At 39.5% G+C, this 19748-nt stretch overlaps 1 protein-coding gene across 1 annotated transcript in view; it reads left to right on the top strand.

Moving 5' to 3' along the window:
* The window catches only part of LOC124859962 (F-BAR and double SH3 domains protein 1-like), a 45899-nt gene extending 26713 nt beyond the window's left edge, over nucleotides 1-19186 (top strand). The window contains exons 8-21 of the mRNA XM_047352886.1: nucleotides 150-278; nucleotides 505-627; nucleotides 2720-2815; nucleotides 3908-4024; nucleotides 8615-8719; nucleotides 9024-9179; nucleotides 10181-10309; nucleotides 11340-11423; nucleotides 11541-11685; nucleotides 16844-16944; nucleotides 17985-18098; nucleotides 18180-18327; nucleotides 18417-18472; nucleotides 18586-19186. Of these exons, the coding sequence (XP_047208842.1) occupies nucleotides 150-278; nucleotides 505-627; nucleotides 2720-2815; nucleotides 3908-4024; nucleotides 8615-8719; nucleotides 9024-9179; nucleotides 10181-10309; nucleotides 11340-11423; nucleotides 11541-11685; nucleotides 16844-16944; nucleotides 17985-18098; nucleotides 18180-18327; nucleotides 18417-18472; nucleotides 18586-18624 (1542 nt within the window). The 3' untranslated portion in view covers nucleotides 18625-19186. The remainder of the gene's footprint in view (nucleotides 1-149; nucleotides 279-504; nucleotides 628-2719; nucleotides 2816-3907; nucleotides 4025-8614; nucleotides 8720-9023; nucleotides 9180-10180; nucleotides 10310-11339; nucleotides 11424-11540; nucleotides 11686-16843; nucleotides 16945-17984; nucleotides 18099-18179; nucleotides 18328-18416; nucleotides 18473-18585) is intronic.
* Nucleotides 19187-19748: the final 562 nt, after the last annotated feature.

The raw sequence follows: 19748 nt of genomic DNA, 5'->3' as shown, positions 1-19748 counted from the left end.
CTTAATTAGCAAAGCCACATTAATTACAAAAACGTATTTACAGTAAAAGCCAAATGTGATGTATAATTGAGATATTGTGAGTAAAAGTGAGAATAAATGTAGTGTGTGGTCTGTGATGTGTGGTTGTGTGTTTATACATGTTTTTGCAGCTCAGTGCCAGGCTGAGAGAGTGTGAGGACCATTTGAATGAAGCTCGTAATGAGTATCTGTTGACGCTCGCTGCAGTCAACGCACATCAGCAGCATTACCAAACTTATGACTTACCGCTTCTAATGGAGGTGAGACACTCACACACACTGGGGTCTTTCTTTACTGGGCTGCAGAACATCATTTACTAATCTGATTTTCTCTTATATCCCATCTGACATTGTTTGTAATAGTGTTAACAACTAGGGATGAGACAAGCATTCCTTGTTGTAACTTGGGGTACAACAGAAACACAAAGGCCGGTTTAAACATTTCAATCTATAAAACCTGTCTCCTTTCCTCTACTTCCCTCACCAGCGAATGGACGGTGATGTTTATGATGATTTGAGACACCACATCACCCGGCTGTGTGAAACAGAGATGGACACCTGTATGGCCACACACAAGCAGTTCAGCAGGATATGGGACAATGTTGCTAAGGTCTGTAAGCTACTGCAGCCATAATGAATAGGTAACCACAGAAAAAGACACCCACTGTTTTGCCACAGCACATGCAGCGTAAACGAACAAACACACTGGGCCTCCTTTCTGAAGAATGAACTAATTAACTAAATTGTGTTTATGTTTCAGTTGTGGTTTGGTCTCATCAGAGTACCTCCTGCCTCTCTTTACTTTCTTTAAACAATGGCTTTCATCTTGCCAGTCTTCCATAAAGGCCAGGTGTCTGATTTTTAAATATGGTGTACACACAAAACGGGGCCTGAAACTGGCGTACGTGACTTTCGACACAAAGGTTGTGATCTATAAAAAACAAACTTGACAGGAGAATGTGCAGTCCATCACACAAACTCTGAGCCATGCATACGTTCGTTTTGGAGACGGGAAACTGGTGATGCAGATGTTGAGGTGGGGAACTGATGCTACACTGCATTGTGATTCCTCTCAGACATCCAGTTTCACTTCATATCAAATCATAGATCAACGTCATCATACGCATTCAAACGTCCAGTGTTATTTATGTTTGTACTGGTGAGCCATAACTATACATAAGGAACTTTCACATAAATAAATAAACTTAAGCTAGCTTAATACTTAAATCATAGTCTGCACAACATTTCATCAAAGGTTTCTCACCATCACATTCATCTCCAATAATCACCATGGTAATGTGAACCACAAATTAACACAGACATTGTGACATAATGTGAGGCAATAACACTGACCGCTGTAAACATTTAAATACTTTGATGACACAACACTTAATTATATTTGTTGCGCCAAAACGTGATACTTTTTCAACTCACCAACATCCACTCTGTTGATAACCCTTTACATCTGTCTGGCGTTTCATTAAAACATTTTTAGTGAAAAGTATCTAAATCAGCCTGGAGCTGTGGTCAAACAGTATAAACTTACATGTGGAAGCAAGTTGTATGTTTTCCATTTTTGGAGATATAAAGTTTCATTCTGACAGCAGCTTTATATAAGCTTCCTATTAAATTTATCAGACAGCATAGGATAATTTCCTAGTATTAGGCTGAGGATACTCAACTATTACTTTCAGTTCTTACCATGAATTCCCTTACAAATACAAATATTTGATTGGAGGAAAAGAATGGGTCCTTTCTTTGTGCTGCATTTTAAAGGAAGGTAGAGCATGGAGAATATTTTCATTGTTTTGTTAATAATACTCAGCTGTATTTATCCATAAACCAGAATGTGCATTTTATGCTTTTTTTAACCATGAAGTCAGATACAAACATTTGATGGGATAAAAACAATGTGAAACTTTTTCCATTCAGCTTTGTAAATGAAAGTACAATTAATGCTGCGATCTCAGCTGTGAAGGTAACTCTAGCACCAGATAAAAAAGAAGTTATATTATAATATTGAGATATGATTTCAGTGGTTTTAAAAAACTTCCATGAAACAAACAAAGAGGGAAAGTAATAGCAAACTGCTTACTATAAGGTTAATTAATGTGGTTTTTAATGGATTTTAGTTTCAGTAATTTAAAAAAAGAATACAGATTTTCTGATTGCTAATTAAATGCATTTTTTGTCTGCCTTTCTACTTAAGAAACCTTCTTCTAGTCGTTGTAAGGACTTCTCAGATAGCACACGCACTGGAATGGTTTCTAAACTAGACATGAGACATTCCTCATCTTCATCCAGTAGTAAAAAAAAAATTAAAAAAAATAAAAGGCTCACAGAGAGGAGAGAGCTGGATCAACCACACAGTGGAAAAGAAAATACAGCTTGTGTAAATAAGACAAAGTAGGACCAAATAGGGAAAAGATCTTTATAAGCATGGTGCTGGACTGCTTAAAGGGAATGAGTTTGCAGAGAGAAATTCAACACATGCACAACATTTCTGAAGCTGTTTAGCCTGAGAAGAGTTTATTCAAGGTTGTTCCCTGAACATCTGGGTCAAAGCAAGTGAAACACTGAGTTATTTTAATGCTTCATGATCAAGAGTTCACTGTGGTGCAACACATGATGAATGTTTTTTCTTTGGTGGTACGGGTGATCAGTAAACATTTAATTTAATGCACATTACTTGTTTCTGTCAGGTGACCAGAGAGAGGAATGTTCAGCAGTTTTTGCAGGAGTCCATTTCCTTCAGAAAAACATCTGATTTCATCTTCCAGCCTGGTCTGCGGGATATGGTGGGTGTGTTTGCTTGTGTTTAATCTCTTTATTCCTTCATTTATTTGGTGGCATTAGGTATACATTGTTGTGAAAAAGTACTCGCTCTCTAACAGATGTCTTCTGCTTTTTCTTTATTCATAGTGAAATGTTTACAATAATGAAACAAAAAAACCTTAGTGAATACCAAAAGCAGTTCACAAATGATGCTTTAATTTATTAAGAGAGCAAAATCTACCCAAACCAACCTGGCTCTGTGAGTAAAGCTAACCCAATAATTGGTTGTGTCAACAACTTCCTTTACTCATTTGTGATGACTGCCAGTGAATCTTTTGTATTGCTCTGATCTTGTTTGTGGAATTGTTTTAATTCAACCACACTGAAAAGTTTTCAAACGTGGGTGGCCTGTTTGGTCAAAGCACATCATCTCAGGAGCCACATGGTGCAATAAAACAGAATTTAATAACAGAACTGAACAAATTAGCAGAGACAACACAAGAAAGAGCAAGGCTAGGATGCCATGGGGGGCATAATAGAAGGAACCTGCAATGAACAATTAAAACCATGGGATTAAATATGGAGGGGATGTGTGATCAGTGGCATGGGAACAAGCTGAGTTTAATCAGTGGAATGATGGACAACTGTGGGAGACCAGATTAAACTGAGGGAAGGAGACTAACAATCACAGATAACACAGAGGGAGCAGACACAAAAGGATCTACCTTACACAAACATAAGAAATAAACTAAAATGCATGGAGAACATAGCACAAGAAATAAGAAACTCAACAAGGAATGAACTATATGCAAAAACATTAATGACAATAATAAACAATAGCAAATGAATTGAATATGAATATGACAAGACCTTACTAACAAAAACCCTGTTCAGATCAATGTTATACTCCTAATTTCAGAAATAGAGCGAATGAAAGTAAGACAGATCGGTAAAATTAAAAACCCTACAGCTATGAAGGAGATTGGATGACAGAGCTAGGAAACAGTTAAACACATACAAACCCACAAACAATCGATGTTCCTCTAACCACAGGTTCAGCTTGCAGAGCTCCGGAAAGAAAGATTTGTGAGTTTGTTCCTCATCTGTGCACACAGGTGTCTGCTCTGCAGGACACACAGGCCTCTGAAGGAGAGAGCTGCTTGGTGAAGGAGGCCAAAAAATGGGCTGCCAAGGCTGCCAAGGACTACAAGATTGTTACTCATGGGGAAAGGGTGAGCTCTGCTGATGTTTGTAGCACAAACCACAGAATCATTTTCTGTTCTTGACTTAATCCTGGGTCTCACCCTTTAACCTTTTCCCCATTTTGATTTTTCACTATGTATATTATGGCTACCTCTTTCTCCTGGAGTTCATGATTGCTTTCTTTGACTTTCCAACTGGTCCAGCTGTAAGTGTAGATGTTACCTGAATGACGAGTTGTTTTCACCGTATTTAAAAATGCATGTGTACTGTGTACTGTATGGTCAATCTGACATTGTGGTTTTTGGTATAACAATGGCCATCAGTGGGCTCTAGATGGACAAGCTGTCTATTTTTAAGTCTAGGCTTAAAACTTTCCTTTTTAATAAAGCTTATAGTTAGAATGGCTTAGGTTATCCTGAACTATCTCTGTAGTTATGCTACTATAGGCTTAGGCTGCTGGAGGACATAATGACCACTTTCACCCTCTTCGCTACATTCTCACACTACTCTCCAATTTTGCATTATTTGCTGTTATTTCAGCTTTTAACTTTGTTCTCTCTTTTCTCTTCCTAGAAGCTACACGTGGCCTGTCTCTGTGTCTACCTGTGACTCCTTTCTGGAGAGGGGCATCGTCCAAGCTTCTGCTGGCAACAACTTAATGCTCACCTTCTACCGATGATCCACATGGCCCTGTCTTTTAGTGTTTAACCCTTTCTCTCTCCTAGACATGGCGATTGACTGAGCTTTTACTGTGACTAACTCTATGTGCTCTCTTTCAGACTCTAACCTTGAAAACTGGCTCAGAGTTTATCTGTTCTTTCTTTCTAGGTGAAACGACTAAAGGAGCTACATCCATTAACATTTACTTTTCCTTCCCATAGAAAGGACTCCTGGATCAGTGCTTCTGTGTTCTTTTCTGTCTCTGCTCTGTTCTCTCAAACCCCCAGTCGGTCGTGGAAGATGGCCGCTTACACTGAGCCTGGTTCTGGTTCTGCTGGAGGTTTCTTCCTGTTAAAAGGGAGTTTTTCCTCTCCACTGTCTCTACATGCTCATCCGGGAGGAGTAAATGCTGCAGGTCACTGACTGGACGCAATCTGCTGGGTTTCCTTAGACAGAAAAACTTTTTATCCAATTTGAATAAATAACTGAATCTGACTGCACTGTTCAATGGTTAGGATTAATTGGAATGTATGTACCTGACTTTTGTGAAGTTCCTTGAGACAACATGTGTTGTGAATTGGAGCTATATAAATAAACTGAATTGAATTGAATTAAACTGTAGCTTGTTGTGCTGAAGTGGTTTGGATCTGACTTACCATCGGGGAGCAATATGCACTGAAGGGAAGCTCTTAGGCTTTACTGAGTGTACGCATCATGGAAGAAATACAGCAGAACCGACCAAATGAAACCACCCAAACAGAACTATGGAGATAAGATTAATCAAACTGGATCTGATAGGAAGAGCAGTGGGTGATGCACTTTATTGAACCAGCTACTTCAGTTTTACTGAAACACAGACAGTAAAGTTTTATACACCGATGGTTGATACTGAACATTTTTCCACAAATCTTTTCTTGTCCGAACCCAAACACAACCTGAACAGTAGCATTTACAACTGTTATGTCTACACATTAAAGTCAAAAATATAAGGTGCTAAAACTATATTTCCTTATGATTGTCTGTTTCAGTCTCTCTAGAAAAGCTGTAGTGTCTTTCAAAAATATTCAAACCCCTTAATTGTTTCCTTATTTTGTGGCATTCCAACTACAAACTTTATTGTCTTTGATTCTGTTTGATTACACAAAGTAATGGAAGGAAAATGGTGCCTGTTTTTTACTTTTGACAAATGCCAAAATGAAAAGTATTGCAAATATTTGTATCCCTGTAACAATACTTTGTAGAACCAAGTTTTACTAAAATTATAGCTGCAATTCTTTTGGACCAAGTCTCATTTCACATGTTTCCTACCCAGAGACTGATATGTCATCCATTCTTCTTTTCTAAATCTCAGTCAGATTGCATGGAGATAATCTGTGCACATTAAATTTCAGACTGGACTGGGCCACATAAAGATGCTTTATTCTAAAACACTGCATTGTAGCTCTGCCTGTATGTTTAGGGCTGTTGTCCTACAGGGAGATGAACCTCCATCCCAAGTCTAAAGTGCCCTCTCTTAGAGTTTCCTCCAGTATTGTCATGCATTTACCTCCATTCCTCTTCCTATTAACTCTGACCAGCAACACCACAGCATGATCCTACCACCACCATGTTTCACTGCTAAAGTGATGTTTTCAGGGTGATGTCCTCCATATGAAACCTTCTAAAATGTTTGAAAAGCAACAGAACTCTTTAGTCCAAGATGTTGTCTCTGTTCAGGTATCTCATCTATTTGTTGCCATGGTTCCACCAGTTATTTCTGTCTGTTAAAAACTGACTATTGCAATTGATAATATGGCCTCCACTGAAAGGAGAACTTCCTTGTAGCAACAGCTGTTTAGCTGAACGAGTCTCTTTTTATATTTACGGATACATTAAGCCAATAAACACTGACTGTTCAGGCACCAACATCAGTAGTACACAAATGTGAATATACAGGTCCTTCTCAAAATATTAGCATATTGTGATAAAGTTCATTATTTTCCATAATGTCATGATGAAAATGTAACATTCATATATTTTAGATTCATTGCACACTAACTGAAATATTTCAGGTATTTTATTGTCTTAATACAGATGATTTTGGCATACAGCTCATGAAAACCCAAAATTCCTATCTCACAAAATTAGCATATTTCATCCGACCAATAAAAGAAAAGTGTTTTTAATACAAAAAACGTCAACCTTCAAATAATCATGTACAGTTATGCACTCAATACTTGGTCGGGAATCCTTTCGCAGAAATGACTGCTTCGTTGCGGCGTGGCATGGAGGCAATCAGCCTGTGGCACTGCTGAGGTCTTATGGAGGCCCAGGATGCTTCAATAGCGGCCTTTAGCTCATCCAGAGTGTTGGGTCTTGAGTCTCTCAACGTTCTCTTCACAATATCCCACAGATTCTCTATGGGGTTCAGGTCAGGAGAGTTGGCAGGCCAATTGAGCACAGTGATACCATGGTCAGTAAAATTAGCATATCATTAAAAGGGTCTCTAAACGAGCTATGAACCTAATCATCTGAATCAACGAGTTAACTCTAAACACCTGCAAAAGATTCCTGAGGCCTTTAAAACTCCCAGCCTGGTTCATCACTCAAAACTCCAATCATGGGTAAGACTGCCGACCTGACTGCTGTCCAGAAGGCCACTATTGACACCCTCAAGCAAGAGGGTAAGACACAGAAAGAAATTTCTGAACAAATAGGCTGTTCCCAGAGTGCTGTATCAAGGCACCTCAGTGGGAAGTCTGTGGGAAGGAAAAAGTGTGGCAGAAAACGCTGCACAACGAGAAGAGGTGACCGGACCCTGAGGAAGATTGTGGAGAAGGGCCGATTCCAGACCTTGGGGGACCTGCGGAAGCAGTGGACTGAGTCTGGAGTAGAAACATCCAGAGCCGCCGTGCACAGGCGTGTGCAGGAAATGGGGTACAGGTGCCGCATTCCCCAGGTCAAGCCACTTTTGAACCAGAAACAGCGGCAGAAGCGCCTGACCTGGGCTACAGAGAAGCAGCACTGGACTGTTGCTCAGTGGTCCAAAGTACTTTTTTCGGATGAAAGCAAATTCTGCATGTCATTCGGAAATCAAGGTGCCAGAGTCTGGAGGAAGACTGGGGAGAAGGAAATGCCAAAATGCCAGAAGTCCAGTGTCAAGTACCCACAGTCAGTGATGGTCTGGGGTGCCGTGTCAGCTGCTGGTGTTGGTCCACTGTGTTTTATCAAGGGCAGGGTCAATGCAGCTAGCTATCAGGAGATTTTGGAGCACTTCATGCTTCCATCTGCTGAAAAGCTTTATGGAGATGAACATTTCATTTTTCAGCACGACCTGGCACCTGCTCACAGTGCCAAAACCACTGGTAAATGGTTTACTGACCATGGTATCACTGTGCTCAATTGGCCTGCCAACTCTCCTGACCTGAACCCCATAGAGAATCTGTGGGATATTGTGAAGAGAACGTTGAGAGACTCAAGACCCAACACTCTGGATGAGCTAAAGGCCGCTATCGAAGCATCCTGGGCCTCCATAAGACCTCAGCAGTGCCACAGGCTGATTGCCTCCATGCCACGCCGCATTGAAGCAGTCATTTCTGCAAAAGGATTCCCGACCAAGTATTGAGTGCATAACTGTACATGATTATTTGAAGGTTGACGTTTTTTGTATTAAAAACACTTTTCTTTTATTGGTCGGATGAAATATGCTAATTTTGTGAGATAGGAATTTTGGGTTTTCATGAGCTGTATGTCACAATCATCCGTATTAAGACAATAAAAGACCTGAAATATTTCAGTTAGTGTGCAATGAATCTAAAATATATGAATGTTAAATTTTCATCATGACATTATGGAAAATAATGAACTTTATCACAATATGCTAATATTTTGAGAAGGACCTGTAAATGACAAATTAATTTTTCACTGCCTCTGCATGTTGACTGATTAGATTCACTGTTTTCTCTGGTTTTCCTTGACAGGCGCTAGAGATGCTGGAGAGTCGACTGAAGCTGTTATCGGGGGAAACGGGTCTCAGTGTGGAGCAGAAGATTGCAGAGGTTCAGGAGACTGTCAGAAAAGCAAAGGTTGATGTGTTTCAAATAAATTTTATTCCACAGATTAGGGACAAATTAAACCACTAATTAGTCAGAGTTAAACCTTTTACTTCAAAATGTTTATGAAAATTGTACTAGACTGGTCAGAAAATCAGACCACCAGAACTTAATAAAACTATTGATAAACACCAGGTTTAAACATAGGACCCTTCAGGCTAGTTGAAGTGTTGAGCACACCTCCCAGTAAACACAGTGTGTAATGTACTGTAATGTTCTGAACATGGAGGTCTTTGAGTAGTGAGTCAACTTGTGTCGGTGTGTGTTGGTTTCTCAGCTCAGCAGGGTAAAGGCTGAGGCTCGCCTGGCTCTGCTGTCACACAGTGTCACAGGGATTGAACAACGGCTCCATCACGCCATGAACCAGGCAGAGGAAGAGCTGGAGAGAGAAAGACGTCTCAGCGAGCAAAGAAGGTCCACAGAGGAGTTTTCAGTAAGGACTCACACACTACCAACGAATATTTAATCCAGGATTCTTCCAGGAGGGCCAGTTCTATCTCCATACCCACTCCTTTCCTGACTTCAAGTTTTTAATTAAATCAGAATCTAACCGTCAGCCAGGAACCAATCTGCAACCTGAAATGTATGCTTTTTTCAGTTTTAAAGACATTAACAAATTGTTTGAATGGTTCCTTCTTCGCATTATTTTGGTTGCAACATAAGAGATTTTCGAAATGCCCAATTACTTCTTTAAATCACTACATATTATTGCTGTTGTTAAGATCTCTGCTATAACCCAGTTGAACTTTCCAACTTTCCCTTCTTCCATGAAGCGGGACAGAAAATCAAAGCTTAGAGGGGCTTCGTCAAGATGCAGCATCACGAAAACCACATTTCAGGGTCAGAAAAAAACCCTCAGCATTTAAAGTGATCAGATGAAACATTTAAAACAACTAATCAAAAACTTACCCATACCGAGTACGTGATGGATTTTAGTACAACATTGGATTTCATTGTATAATATGTTATGCCTACAATGCTTTCCCTTGATATATTTTCTACATTTCAAGGTTATAAAAAGGTAATCCCTTAGTCAGTAATTATGCAAAAGCAATGCTACTGGTGATTTGAATTAGAGGGGGATGATTCTAAATTAAAGTGTATATTCTACAGGAATAGATGGGAAATAATTCTCAGTTGGTTTGTTTTTATGATAAGTTTTCATCTTTTTTCTTTTGGCTTTTCCCTTTCAGGGTTCACCACAGCGAGTTATCTGACCAGCTTTGGCTTTAGTTCAAACACATCTAACATGAGCTGCCCCACTCATTCTTGATCCTATCCATCCTCGTCACTCCTAAAAAGAACCTCAACATCTTCATCTTTGCTGCCTCCAGCTCTGCCTCATGTCTCTTCCTCAGTGCCTACATATAAAATCAGTTTAAAGTAGAAGACATATTACACATTCTCTGATCATGTGTGTTTCTGGTGTTTTAGGAAGATGAGTTTGAGCTGACTGACTTTGAGGACTACGAAGATGAGAATGGAGACACATTTGCAGATCCAGTGTCAGCTTCTGGAGTATGTGTGTATCCTGCAGCCTGCAGAGTTATCTACAGCTATCAGGTAGTTAACAACAACACAGATCATTTACAGACTTTAATAGAGGGATTTCACACAGTTATTTCTGCAGATCTTAACAAACAGTAATGGTATACCAGCTTTATGTGTTATTGACATACAAATGCTTTACCAAGAGACCTGCTGAGTGCTTTATTTCAAAAATTCTGCATGTTTGAAAAATATCATTCATATAACAAGCTAAAATGTATCATCTAGTAGTAGGTATTCCAGCACTGGGGAGTGAAATTAAGTTAGAAGCCAGAAAGCATTGAGACATCTGAGGTTAACACACAAAGAATCGGGAAGAGGGGTGGATGCAGTCAGAGTTTATTTTCTTGCTTGTCAGCTATAGTTTGTACTTAACTGTCAGAGTTTGGAAATGTTATCAGACTTCACTAAATAGAATAGTAAACTTTTTAAACAGTTGCTTTCTTTCAGAAACCCTGGGTTTTAAAATCTGTTTGCATTTATTTATTCATTCTTTAAGTCAGTCATTCCCTTTACTGGAGCGCAAGGGATTTAAATGTTAATGTTTTTGCAAAATTTCAAACTTCCTAGGATGGTTTCCTAAAATGTAAAAGCTGATTAATAAAAAACGTCGATCTCCTAAACTGATCTTGGCAAAACACATACTCAATTTTGTTAATGTCATAAATTAGAAGTTTAGAATAACCCTGCGTACTGCACTATGGAAATTTCCATTCATAATTACACTACATCATATTCTATATAATATATCCCATTGTATCCTCTTATAGTATGTAAAAATGAAACTTCAACATTTCCAGCAACCAAACCATTTATTTAAAAGAGGTTCAGGTTGAAAACAGTGAATCTTAGCAATTGTTTTTGGCACATTAGGGTTTTAAAACGGACATGTTTTCCCTTTAACATGAATCTCTCTCAGTAACTGATCATACCGTAAATGAGACAAATTGGAACAGTAGGGATTTTTGGCTTACTGTTTAAAAGTCATGTTTTTGTCTTATAGAAAAATTATCAAAATTTACAGAAATTGTTTTCCTTTACAAAGGCGAGCCAATCAGATGAGCTGTCTGTCACAGATGGTGAGGAGCTTTACGTGATTGAAGATGGAGATGTGGAGGACTGGCTGAAGGTAACAAAAGCAACAAAGCTGCAATACATTATAGCTGTAGGCTACGAATACACATCTTGTGTATATTTTCTAAGGCCCACTCTACATTTTAGCATGTATGCTTATGTCACTACACAGGTGTCTAACTCTTGTGGACAGGTGGGGTATATTCCTGAGCATTATGTGCAATTCCAGTGTCTACCAGCAGAGGACACTGGTCAGCTGGACAGTTCATTCAGCTCCACTTCCTCCTCAGGGATAAAAGAGAGAGTAGGGAGATCAGGTAAGTAATCTGTGCCTGCTGTGGTGATATTATGCAGCTTGGTGTGTCATTCCTAAATAATGCAAAACCCTGCAAACACAGAACCTCCAGGTTATCCAAGCAGACTGCACATGTACTGTTACCAAAACATAAGTAATGTAATCATGTAACTGTTATCCTTCATGGTCTGATCATAAATGATCACATCAAGGGTTCTGAACAATGTTCAGTATTATTTCAGAGTGGTTGGTTTCGCGCTGAGACAGAATAATGGCCAGTATACACTGTGCGATTTTGGGCCGTTGCAAATGAAAGACGACGATTGTAGGAAAATCGTGGAAAAATGTTTGGTGGTGGCTCTAAAGTGGTGGGCTTACGTCACACTGAGACGGGTTCGAGGACGGCCGTCGACCCTTGTTAGTGACTTGCAACCAAAGATAACCTGCGATAAATATCTGACAGTATCAGATATTTAGAAAGCTTATCTCAGTGTGACAGCTGCTTTGACATGCCTTACACATATTGTGTGTTTGTGTCTGTATTGATTTATTTATTTATTCTTTATTTACAGTGCCTTGCGAAAGTACTCGGCCCCCTTGAACTTTTCAACCTCTTGCCATATTTCAGGCTTCAAACATAAAGATATAAAATACAATTTTTTTGTGAAGAATCAACAAGTGGGACACAATCATGAAGTGGAATGAAATTTATTGGATGTGTCAAACTTTTTTAACAAATAAAAAACTGAAAAGTAGGGTGTGCAATATTATTCAGCCCCCTTGCGTTAATACTTTGTAAGCGCCACACTTTGCTGCAATTACAGCTGCAAATCGCTTGGGGTATGTCTACCAGTTTTGCACATCGAGAGACTGAAATTCTTGCCCATTCTTCCTTGCAAAACATCTCGAGCTCAGTGAGGTTGGATGGAGAGCGTTCATGAACAGCAGTCTTCAGCTCTTTCCACAGATTCTCGATTGGATACAGGTCTGGACTTTGACTTGGCCAACACCTGGATACGTTTATTTGTGAACCATTCCATTGTAGATTTGGCTTTATGTTTTGGATCATTGTCTTGTTGGAAGACAAATCTCCGCCCCAGTCTCAGGTCTCTTGCAGACTCCAACAGGTTTTCTTCCAGAATGGTCCTGTATTTGGTCCCATCCATCTTCCCATTAATTTTGACCATCTTCCCTGTCCCTGTTGACGAAAAGCAGGCCCAAACCATGATGCTGCCACCACCATGTTTGACAGTGGGGATGGTCATCTGACCAGAGCACCTTCTTCCACATGTTTGGTGTGTTTCCCAGGTGGCTTGTGGCAAACTTTAAACGAGACTTTTTATGGATATCTTTGAGAAATGGCTTTCTTCTTGCCACTCTTCCATAAAGGCCAGATTTGTGCAGAGTACGACTGATTGTTGTCCTATGGACAGACTCTTCCACCTCAGCTGTAGATCTCTGCAGTTCATCCAGAGTGATCATGGGCCTCTTGGCTGCATCTCTGATCAGTCTTCTCCTTGTTCGAGATGAAAGTTTAGAGGGACGGCCGGGTCTTGGTAGATTTGCAGTGGTCTGATACTCCTTCCATTTCAATATGATTGCTTGCGCAGTGCTCCTTGGGATGTTTAAAGCTTAGGAAATCTTTTTGTATCCAAATCCGGCTTTAAACTTCTCCACAACAGTATCTCAGACCTGCCTGGTGTGTTCCTTGGTTTTCATGATGCTCTCTGCGCTTTGAACAGAACCCTGAAACTATCATAGAGCAGGTGCATTTATACGGAGACTTGATGACACACAGGTGGATTCTATTTATCATCATCAGTCATTTGGGACAACATTGGATCATTCAGAGATCCTCACTGAACTTCTGGAGTGAGTTTGCTGCACTGAAAGTAAAGGGGCCGAATAATATTGCACGCCCCACTTTTCAGTTTTTTATTTGTTAAAAAGATTTGACACATCCAATAAATTTCATTCCACTTCACGATTGTGTCCCACTTGTTGATTGTTCACAAAAAATTTGAATGTTTGAAGCCTGAAATGTGGCAAGAGGTTGACCAGTTCAAGGGGGCCGAGTACTTTCGCAAGGCACTGTAACCAGATATATAAATTGAGAAATCACAGCAGTTAATGTAAAAGACGCTAACTGCTAATAGATGAGCAATAAATACATACCTCCAAGTCTCTGTAAAACTGGCATCCCATGTTGGCCTCTGTTTCCCAGCCACAACTGCGTCCACATTCTACTCCTCCTTCTCCTTTTCTTTTGCTTTGTTTCAATACAATAAAATCCCAAAACTACAAGTGCTGCATTCTTCATTATGTTTGTTGCCTTGGTCTCTGGCAGCACAGATGGATGGCATACGTTGATGCGGCGCATTTTGAGGACGTTGCTTATTGCCATTTGTCATATCTGATTTAGTGGTAAACGGTTACAGTACAATGTGCACTCATCAAACTTAACTTATTAAAGTCTATTAGATCCACGTTGCATAGTGTCATTGAATAGTCTTATAAGATTGCTAAAATCGCAGTTTAAAAAGGCCATAAGGCTTCGTTCATACAGCAGGTCTTGATGCTCAATTGTGATTACTTACTATTTTTGCATGGTGGTTCACATTACTATTTAATTGCAACTGCCTTCAGACTTCAGTCTGGATGGTTCATGCACCAAAGGACGCTTCGAAAACCATGGGATACATATCTGTTTTAGTACCACTTATGGAAGTGGCAGAATTCAGAATTTTTTGGTGGTGAAATAAAATCAGAACTGGGCCATTCAGACTGCCATGAAAAAAAAATCTGATATGGATTTGGGTCGCATTTGCCTACAGTGTGAACTTAGCCTAGGTTCACCAACAGAACTCAAAGTTCTAAAGACACATTTAACTGATGTGCTGTTGATTTTAAAGTTACATTTTTGGTTGCAAACCTAAACCACATACTGGCTCTTTGCTAAACAAAGGCTGGGAGGCCAAAAACAATATGCAATTTGCTTAATTTTCCGCAAGTTTACTACTAGGGGTGTAACGGTGCACAAACTACCAAACATTTTTGATACAGCCCACTTAACTAACACTTAACTGAAGTACTCAACTAAATAATTTCCAAGCCGAACCTAAACATTACAAATGATAGAGAAAAATACAGAAATGACAACTGTACACATAAAGCAATTTACAGATTTTATTAATGAATTGCAGTTGGTGGGAGATTTTCACAGGTGACAGGTGCATTTAGGAGTGTCTGGAAAGATAGGAGGAAAGTTAGTAACTTGGCTAATCACAGGAGGATCAATAAAGAATCTCAAAGAAACCACTAACCTTTGTACAAGCTACTGGTCTTCTGTTCCTGAGTGGGTGGATCCCTTCTCCCAGTTAGAGCCAGGAGGTGAAAGCTCAAAGGAAGGTCCGTTAGGCAGTTGACGTCATTTCAGGTGGGGACAATCCTAAGCAAGTAACGGATTCCTTTCTGTCTCCAATACAAAAGGGATCTCCATAGTAAGCAAATCCAATCCAAATAACAAGAGCGTGGACTAGAGTCAGAAAGCTAAACAATCCAACAATGAGCAGGCTGAAGGCAGGAGTCGAGTGCCATATCCAATGTCGAAAACTAGAAATCAATAGCATGTGTGGTATCCAGGCAGAGCAAGATGAGAAGAGGGAATCTGCGGGGCAAAAACGGATAAACTACGGGAAATCAAGATCAGGCATGGGAAAATGCTGGACATTTACTCACACAATTCTTTCAATAATCTGGCAAGAAATTTGTGGCCGGAACAATCTTAATAAGCGGGTGAAACGTGAGTGGCATGAGTGTGATTGGCTGGCACAGGGGGGCTGGATTGGGGGCCCTCTACTGTTCAATTCAATTCAGTTTATTTATATAGCTCCAATTCACAACACATGTTGTCTCAAGGCACTTCACAAAGTCAGGTTCATAATTCCAATTAATCCTAACAATTGAACAGTGCAGTCAGATTCAGTTATTTATTCAAATTGGATAAAAAGTTTTTCTATCTAAGGAAACCAGCAGATTGCATCCAGTCAGTGACTTGCAGCATTTCCTCCTGGATGAGCATGTAGAGACAGTGGACAGTCACTGACGTTGACTTTGCAGCAATCCCTCATACTGAGCATGCATGTAGCGACAGTGGAGAGGAAAAAATCCCTTTTAACAGGAAGAAACCTCCAGCAGAACCAGGCTCAGTGTGAGCGGCCATCTGCCACAACCAACTGGGGGTTTGAGAGAACAGAGCAGAGACACAAAAAGAACAAAGAAGCACTGATCCAGGAGTACTTTCTATGGGAAGGAAAAATAAATGTTAATGGATGTAGCTCCTTTAGTCGTTTCATCTAGAAAGAAAGAACAGATAAACTCTGAGCCAGTTTTCAAAGTTAGAGTCTGAAAGAAGCACATAGAGTTAGTCACAGTAAAAGCTCAGTCAATCGCCATGTTTAGGAGAGAGAAAGGGTTAAACACTGAAAGACAGAGCTAAGTGGATCATCGGTAGAAGGTGAGCATTAAGTTGTTGCCAACAGAAAGGTGTCACAGGTAGATACAGAGGCAGGCCAGGCGTAGCTTCTAGGAAGAGAAAAGAGAGAGAACATAAAGTTAAAAGCTGAAATGACAGCAAATAAAGCAAAATTGGAAAGTAGTGTGAGAATGTAGCGAAGAGGGTGAAAGTGGTCATTATGTCCTCCAGCAGTCTAAGCCTATAGCAGCATAACTACAGAGATAGTTCAGGATAACCTAAGCCACTCTAACTATAAGCTTTATCAAAAAGGTAAGTTTTATCCTAGCCTTAAAAGTAGAAAGGGTGTCTGCCTCACGGACTAAAACTGGGAGCTGGTTCCACAGGAGAGGAGCCTGATAACTAAAGGATCTTCCTCCCATTGTTCTCGCTATACCTTCAGGTGGCAAATTCACACGCATCCACACTCAACACAAGACTTTGTTTTCCATTGTAAATATAGTTTCACAGTAATAACCTGAAAGAATATTTCTGTACCGACCTGGGTATTTTTTCTTACAATTTTACCTCTGGGGAGAGAAGGGCCCCCCTCGTTTCCCTGAGTGTGAGAAGGGTGGGTAAAGGTAATGAATGGATTAGTTCTTGTAAAAAAAATGAACACAGCAACAAGAAATTTGGAGGTAAAATTTTATCCTATCTGTTACAGGTGTTGCCAAAGCTATGTACTCCTACCAAGCTCAAAGTGCAGAAGAGCTTTCCTTCCAGGAGGGGGCACTCATTCGCCTCATACGCTGTCCACATGGAGAGGTGTGTAAAAAAAACTGTTCTGGTAAAATAAAGTAATTACTGGCAGATCTAAGCATCTCAGTTGGCAGTTGACATGAAAAGCTTAGCAAACTTTAGTTTAACTTCTTTTTATTTGAAATACTTTTTTTTCCAAATCTCAGGATAAAACTTTTACATATAAAATATATCGTATAGCTCTGTAAGCGCAGAGTTAAGCTGCTTCAGTGAAGGGATCTACATCCAGATGGTCTTGATTAGTTCGTGTCCAGGCTTTCAGTGGATGATTCATTGGATACATTTTGTTTTCAGCGATTTTTAACATTTTTTTTAGAAGCGCAGAAATGATTAACCTTTTTAAAGCGTCATGTCTACAGCAAACAGAAGCATTTGTTAAAAACATGCTTTACTGTGATGGTTTGTATTGTAGACCCCTTTCAACACCACAGCTATGAAAACAGTTGCTTTTGCAGGTCAGACAACAGGAAACCACTGTAACTACATTAAATATGTGGCTTTTAAAGCGGTTGGCCTTAAATGTATGACAAACAAAAATCACTCCAAACTTTGAGAAAAGGCTGAACTGTAACAGCCACATAAATTGCACTTCAAACATTTTCATGTTCAGCTGTATCATTTGCGTTTACTGCAATGAAACGTAAACCGTTGATTGTCTCACAAAGATTACACTCTATGGTGCGTATTTAATCATCCAAACTCCTGCATTTAATGTTGAATTGAAAACCATCTGAACAGACCCCCTTATTCAGGTTCAGCAAGAGAACACTGACAGATGGAGCGCGGCTTATTTGAAACTGAATTCAAATCTCTCTTAACGATACACACTCATAGGGGGATGTTTTTATGTTTGTGTGGGAACATAAACAGTGTAAAGACACAAATGCCCATGTTAGAATGTTGTGTTTTCAAACAGCACTCATTATTTTTCATGACGTTTCTGTAATGATCAGCTTTAGTGAGTGTCACACTGAGTAGATGAAGACAGGATCCTGGAACATCTGTTCTTCATCCATCCAGACACTACTAAAGTGTTGTATTCTTAGGTAGATGATGGTTTTTGGGAAGGTGAACTAGATGGGCGAATTGGGGTCTTCCCATCATTGCTGGTGGAGCTCCTACTTGATGAGGAAGAGAAGGAAGAAAAAGAAGAGAAGCAGGTGAGAATCAATCCTTCAAATTTATGGTGGAATAATGGTTCCAAAATCCTCTTTGTTCTCATATAATTTTTTTCTACCCAGCCTCTCCATGCTGCAACAATACCTCCCTGCTCACCCCCCATTCAAATCCCCTCCGCTTCTGGCAGTGGTTCTACAAACACCACTACTCCCCCTAGTGCTGTGGAGGACAAACATCAGGCTGTTCACATTGAAGGGTCAGGGCTTGCAGGTCAGAGATGCTGTATTTTCAGTGTTTCCTCTGTAATATGTGATAATGACAAGTGCCAGCTGTTTTCATTGTGTCTGCTGTTACAACAGAGGCTGAGTCTAGAAGCGACACTCCTCCAGACTTCCCCAGTGATCGAATAAGACCAGTATGTGTCATATTACACATGCTTTAACATCTAAACAATGATGTATTCAAATATATTTGAGCTGACAGAAAGATGTGAGGACCAGCACATTCACTCTCCTTCTATTGTTTCAGTGTCGGGCACCCCCTCCTCCACCAACTAGCTCTACTTAGATGTGAGATGGTTGATCTTCACAGGAAAAAGTGACTTATTTTGAGCAAAGCAACAACGGTTTGTGCCTTTCATGCTTTAACAAACAGTTGTTCTCATTGGTAAGGTTGACAACACAGACACTACGTAGGTCTCTTCATTATAGACCTATTTACAACTGAGATATGTGCACACTTAAGCGGTGAGATATTAGTAGGATCAACGTTTCAAATACTGGGAGAGATTTTACTCAATATTCAAATGGAAAATTTAACGCTATGTAACTATAACAGGAATTTTGCATGTGGGTTTTTTGTATTTTAATGTTTTTAGTACCAAAACGTATTTCATTTTTTGTACAATCAAATGATTCTGTAGTGTAATTTAAATGTATGCCTTTTTTGTATAATGGTCATTGGTTTGGTATAAGGCAATGTCACTGCAAAAGGAAAGAATAAAACTCATCCTTGTCTGAAAATAGTTGATATGTTAATTTTACTGGAATAATTTGTATTACTTCTGTTTATTGGCAACTTAGTTTCTCTCTCCAGACAAAGTCCTAAAATTAAAGAAACCTGAAATGAACTGGCTTCATTAATCCTGCCTAAAATGTATAACTACTACCTTAAGCCTTAAGTACTGTGAAAATATGGCTCAATATGAGAAGACTACTGTACCACATTATCCCTATACATATTTAAACAAAAGGTTTAGAAGTACAAAGGTTCTGTTATTAACGCCTTTACAAAGGCACAGGTGTGGTCAGAAGGGTAAATCCACTCATCATGGACATGGATGTCATTATGGAGATTTAATGCTTGATTTGAGCTGCTGTTTCTCCAACAGCAACATACGACTGCAACATACCTTCAAAATAACTGGATGAACATGTTTCAATTTGATGTTTATCCAGTTTATCCAATGTTTATCCCAACCTGAAAGTTAACTGGCCATGACCTCTTTAACTTTAGACATTCTAGAGCATTCAGCACCATTCTTTACAAGATGTAGGTGAATTTGGGTATTTGGGCCCATCTACATAAGGAAAATTCCTCAATAAATTCCTACTTATGCAACCAGTACTTTTTTCTTAAAGTGAGTGTCAACATAAGTTGAAAGTCGATTCAAGTTGAGCAGAAATGATGGA

Source organism: Girardinichthys multiradiatus, chromosome 23 (genome assembly GCF_021462225.1).
Source record: "Girardinichthys multiradiatus isolate DD_20200921_A chromosome 23, DD_fGirMul_XY1, whole genome shotgun sequence".
NCBI classification, from domain to species: Eukaryota; Metazoa; Chordata; class Actinopteri; order Cyprinodontiformes; family Goodeidae; genus Girardinichthys; species Girardinichthys multiradiatus.
The sequence above is the reverse complement of the archived record's forward strand: the minus strand, read 5'-3'. Positions and strand labels throughout refer to the sequence as shown.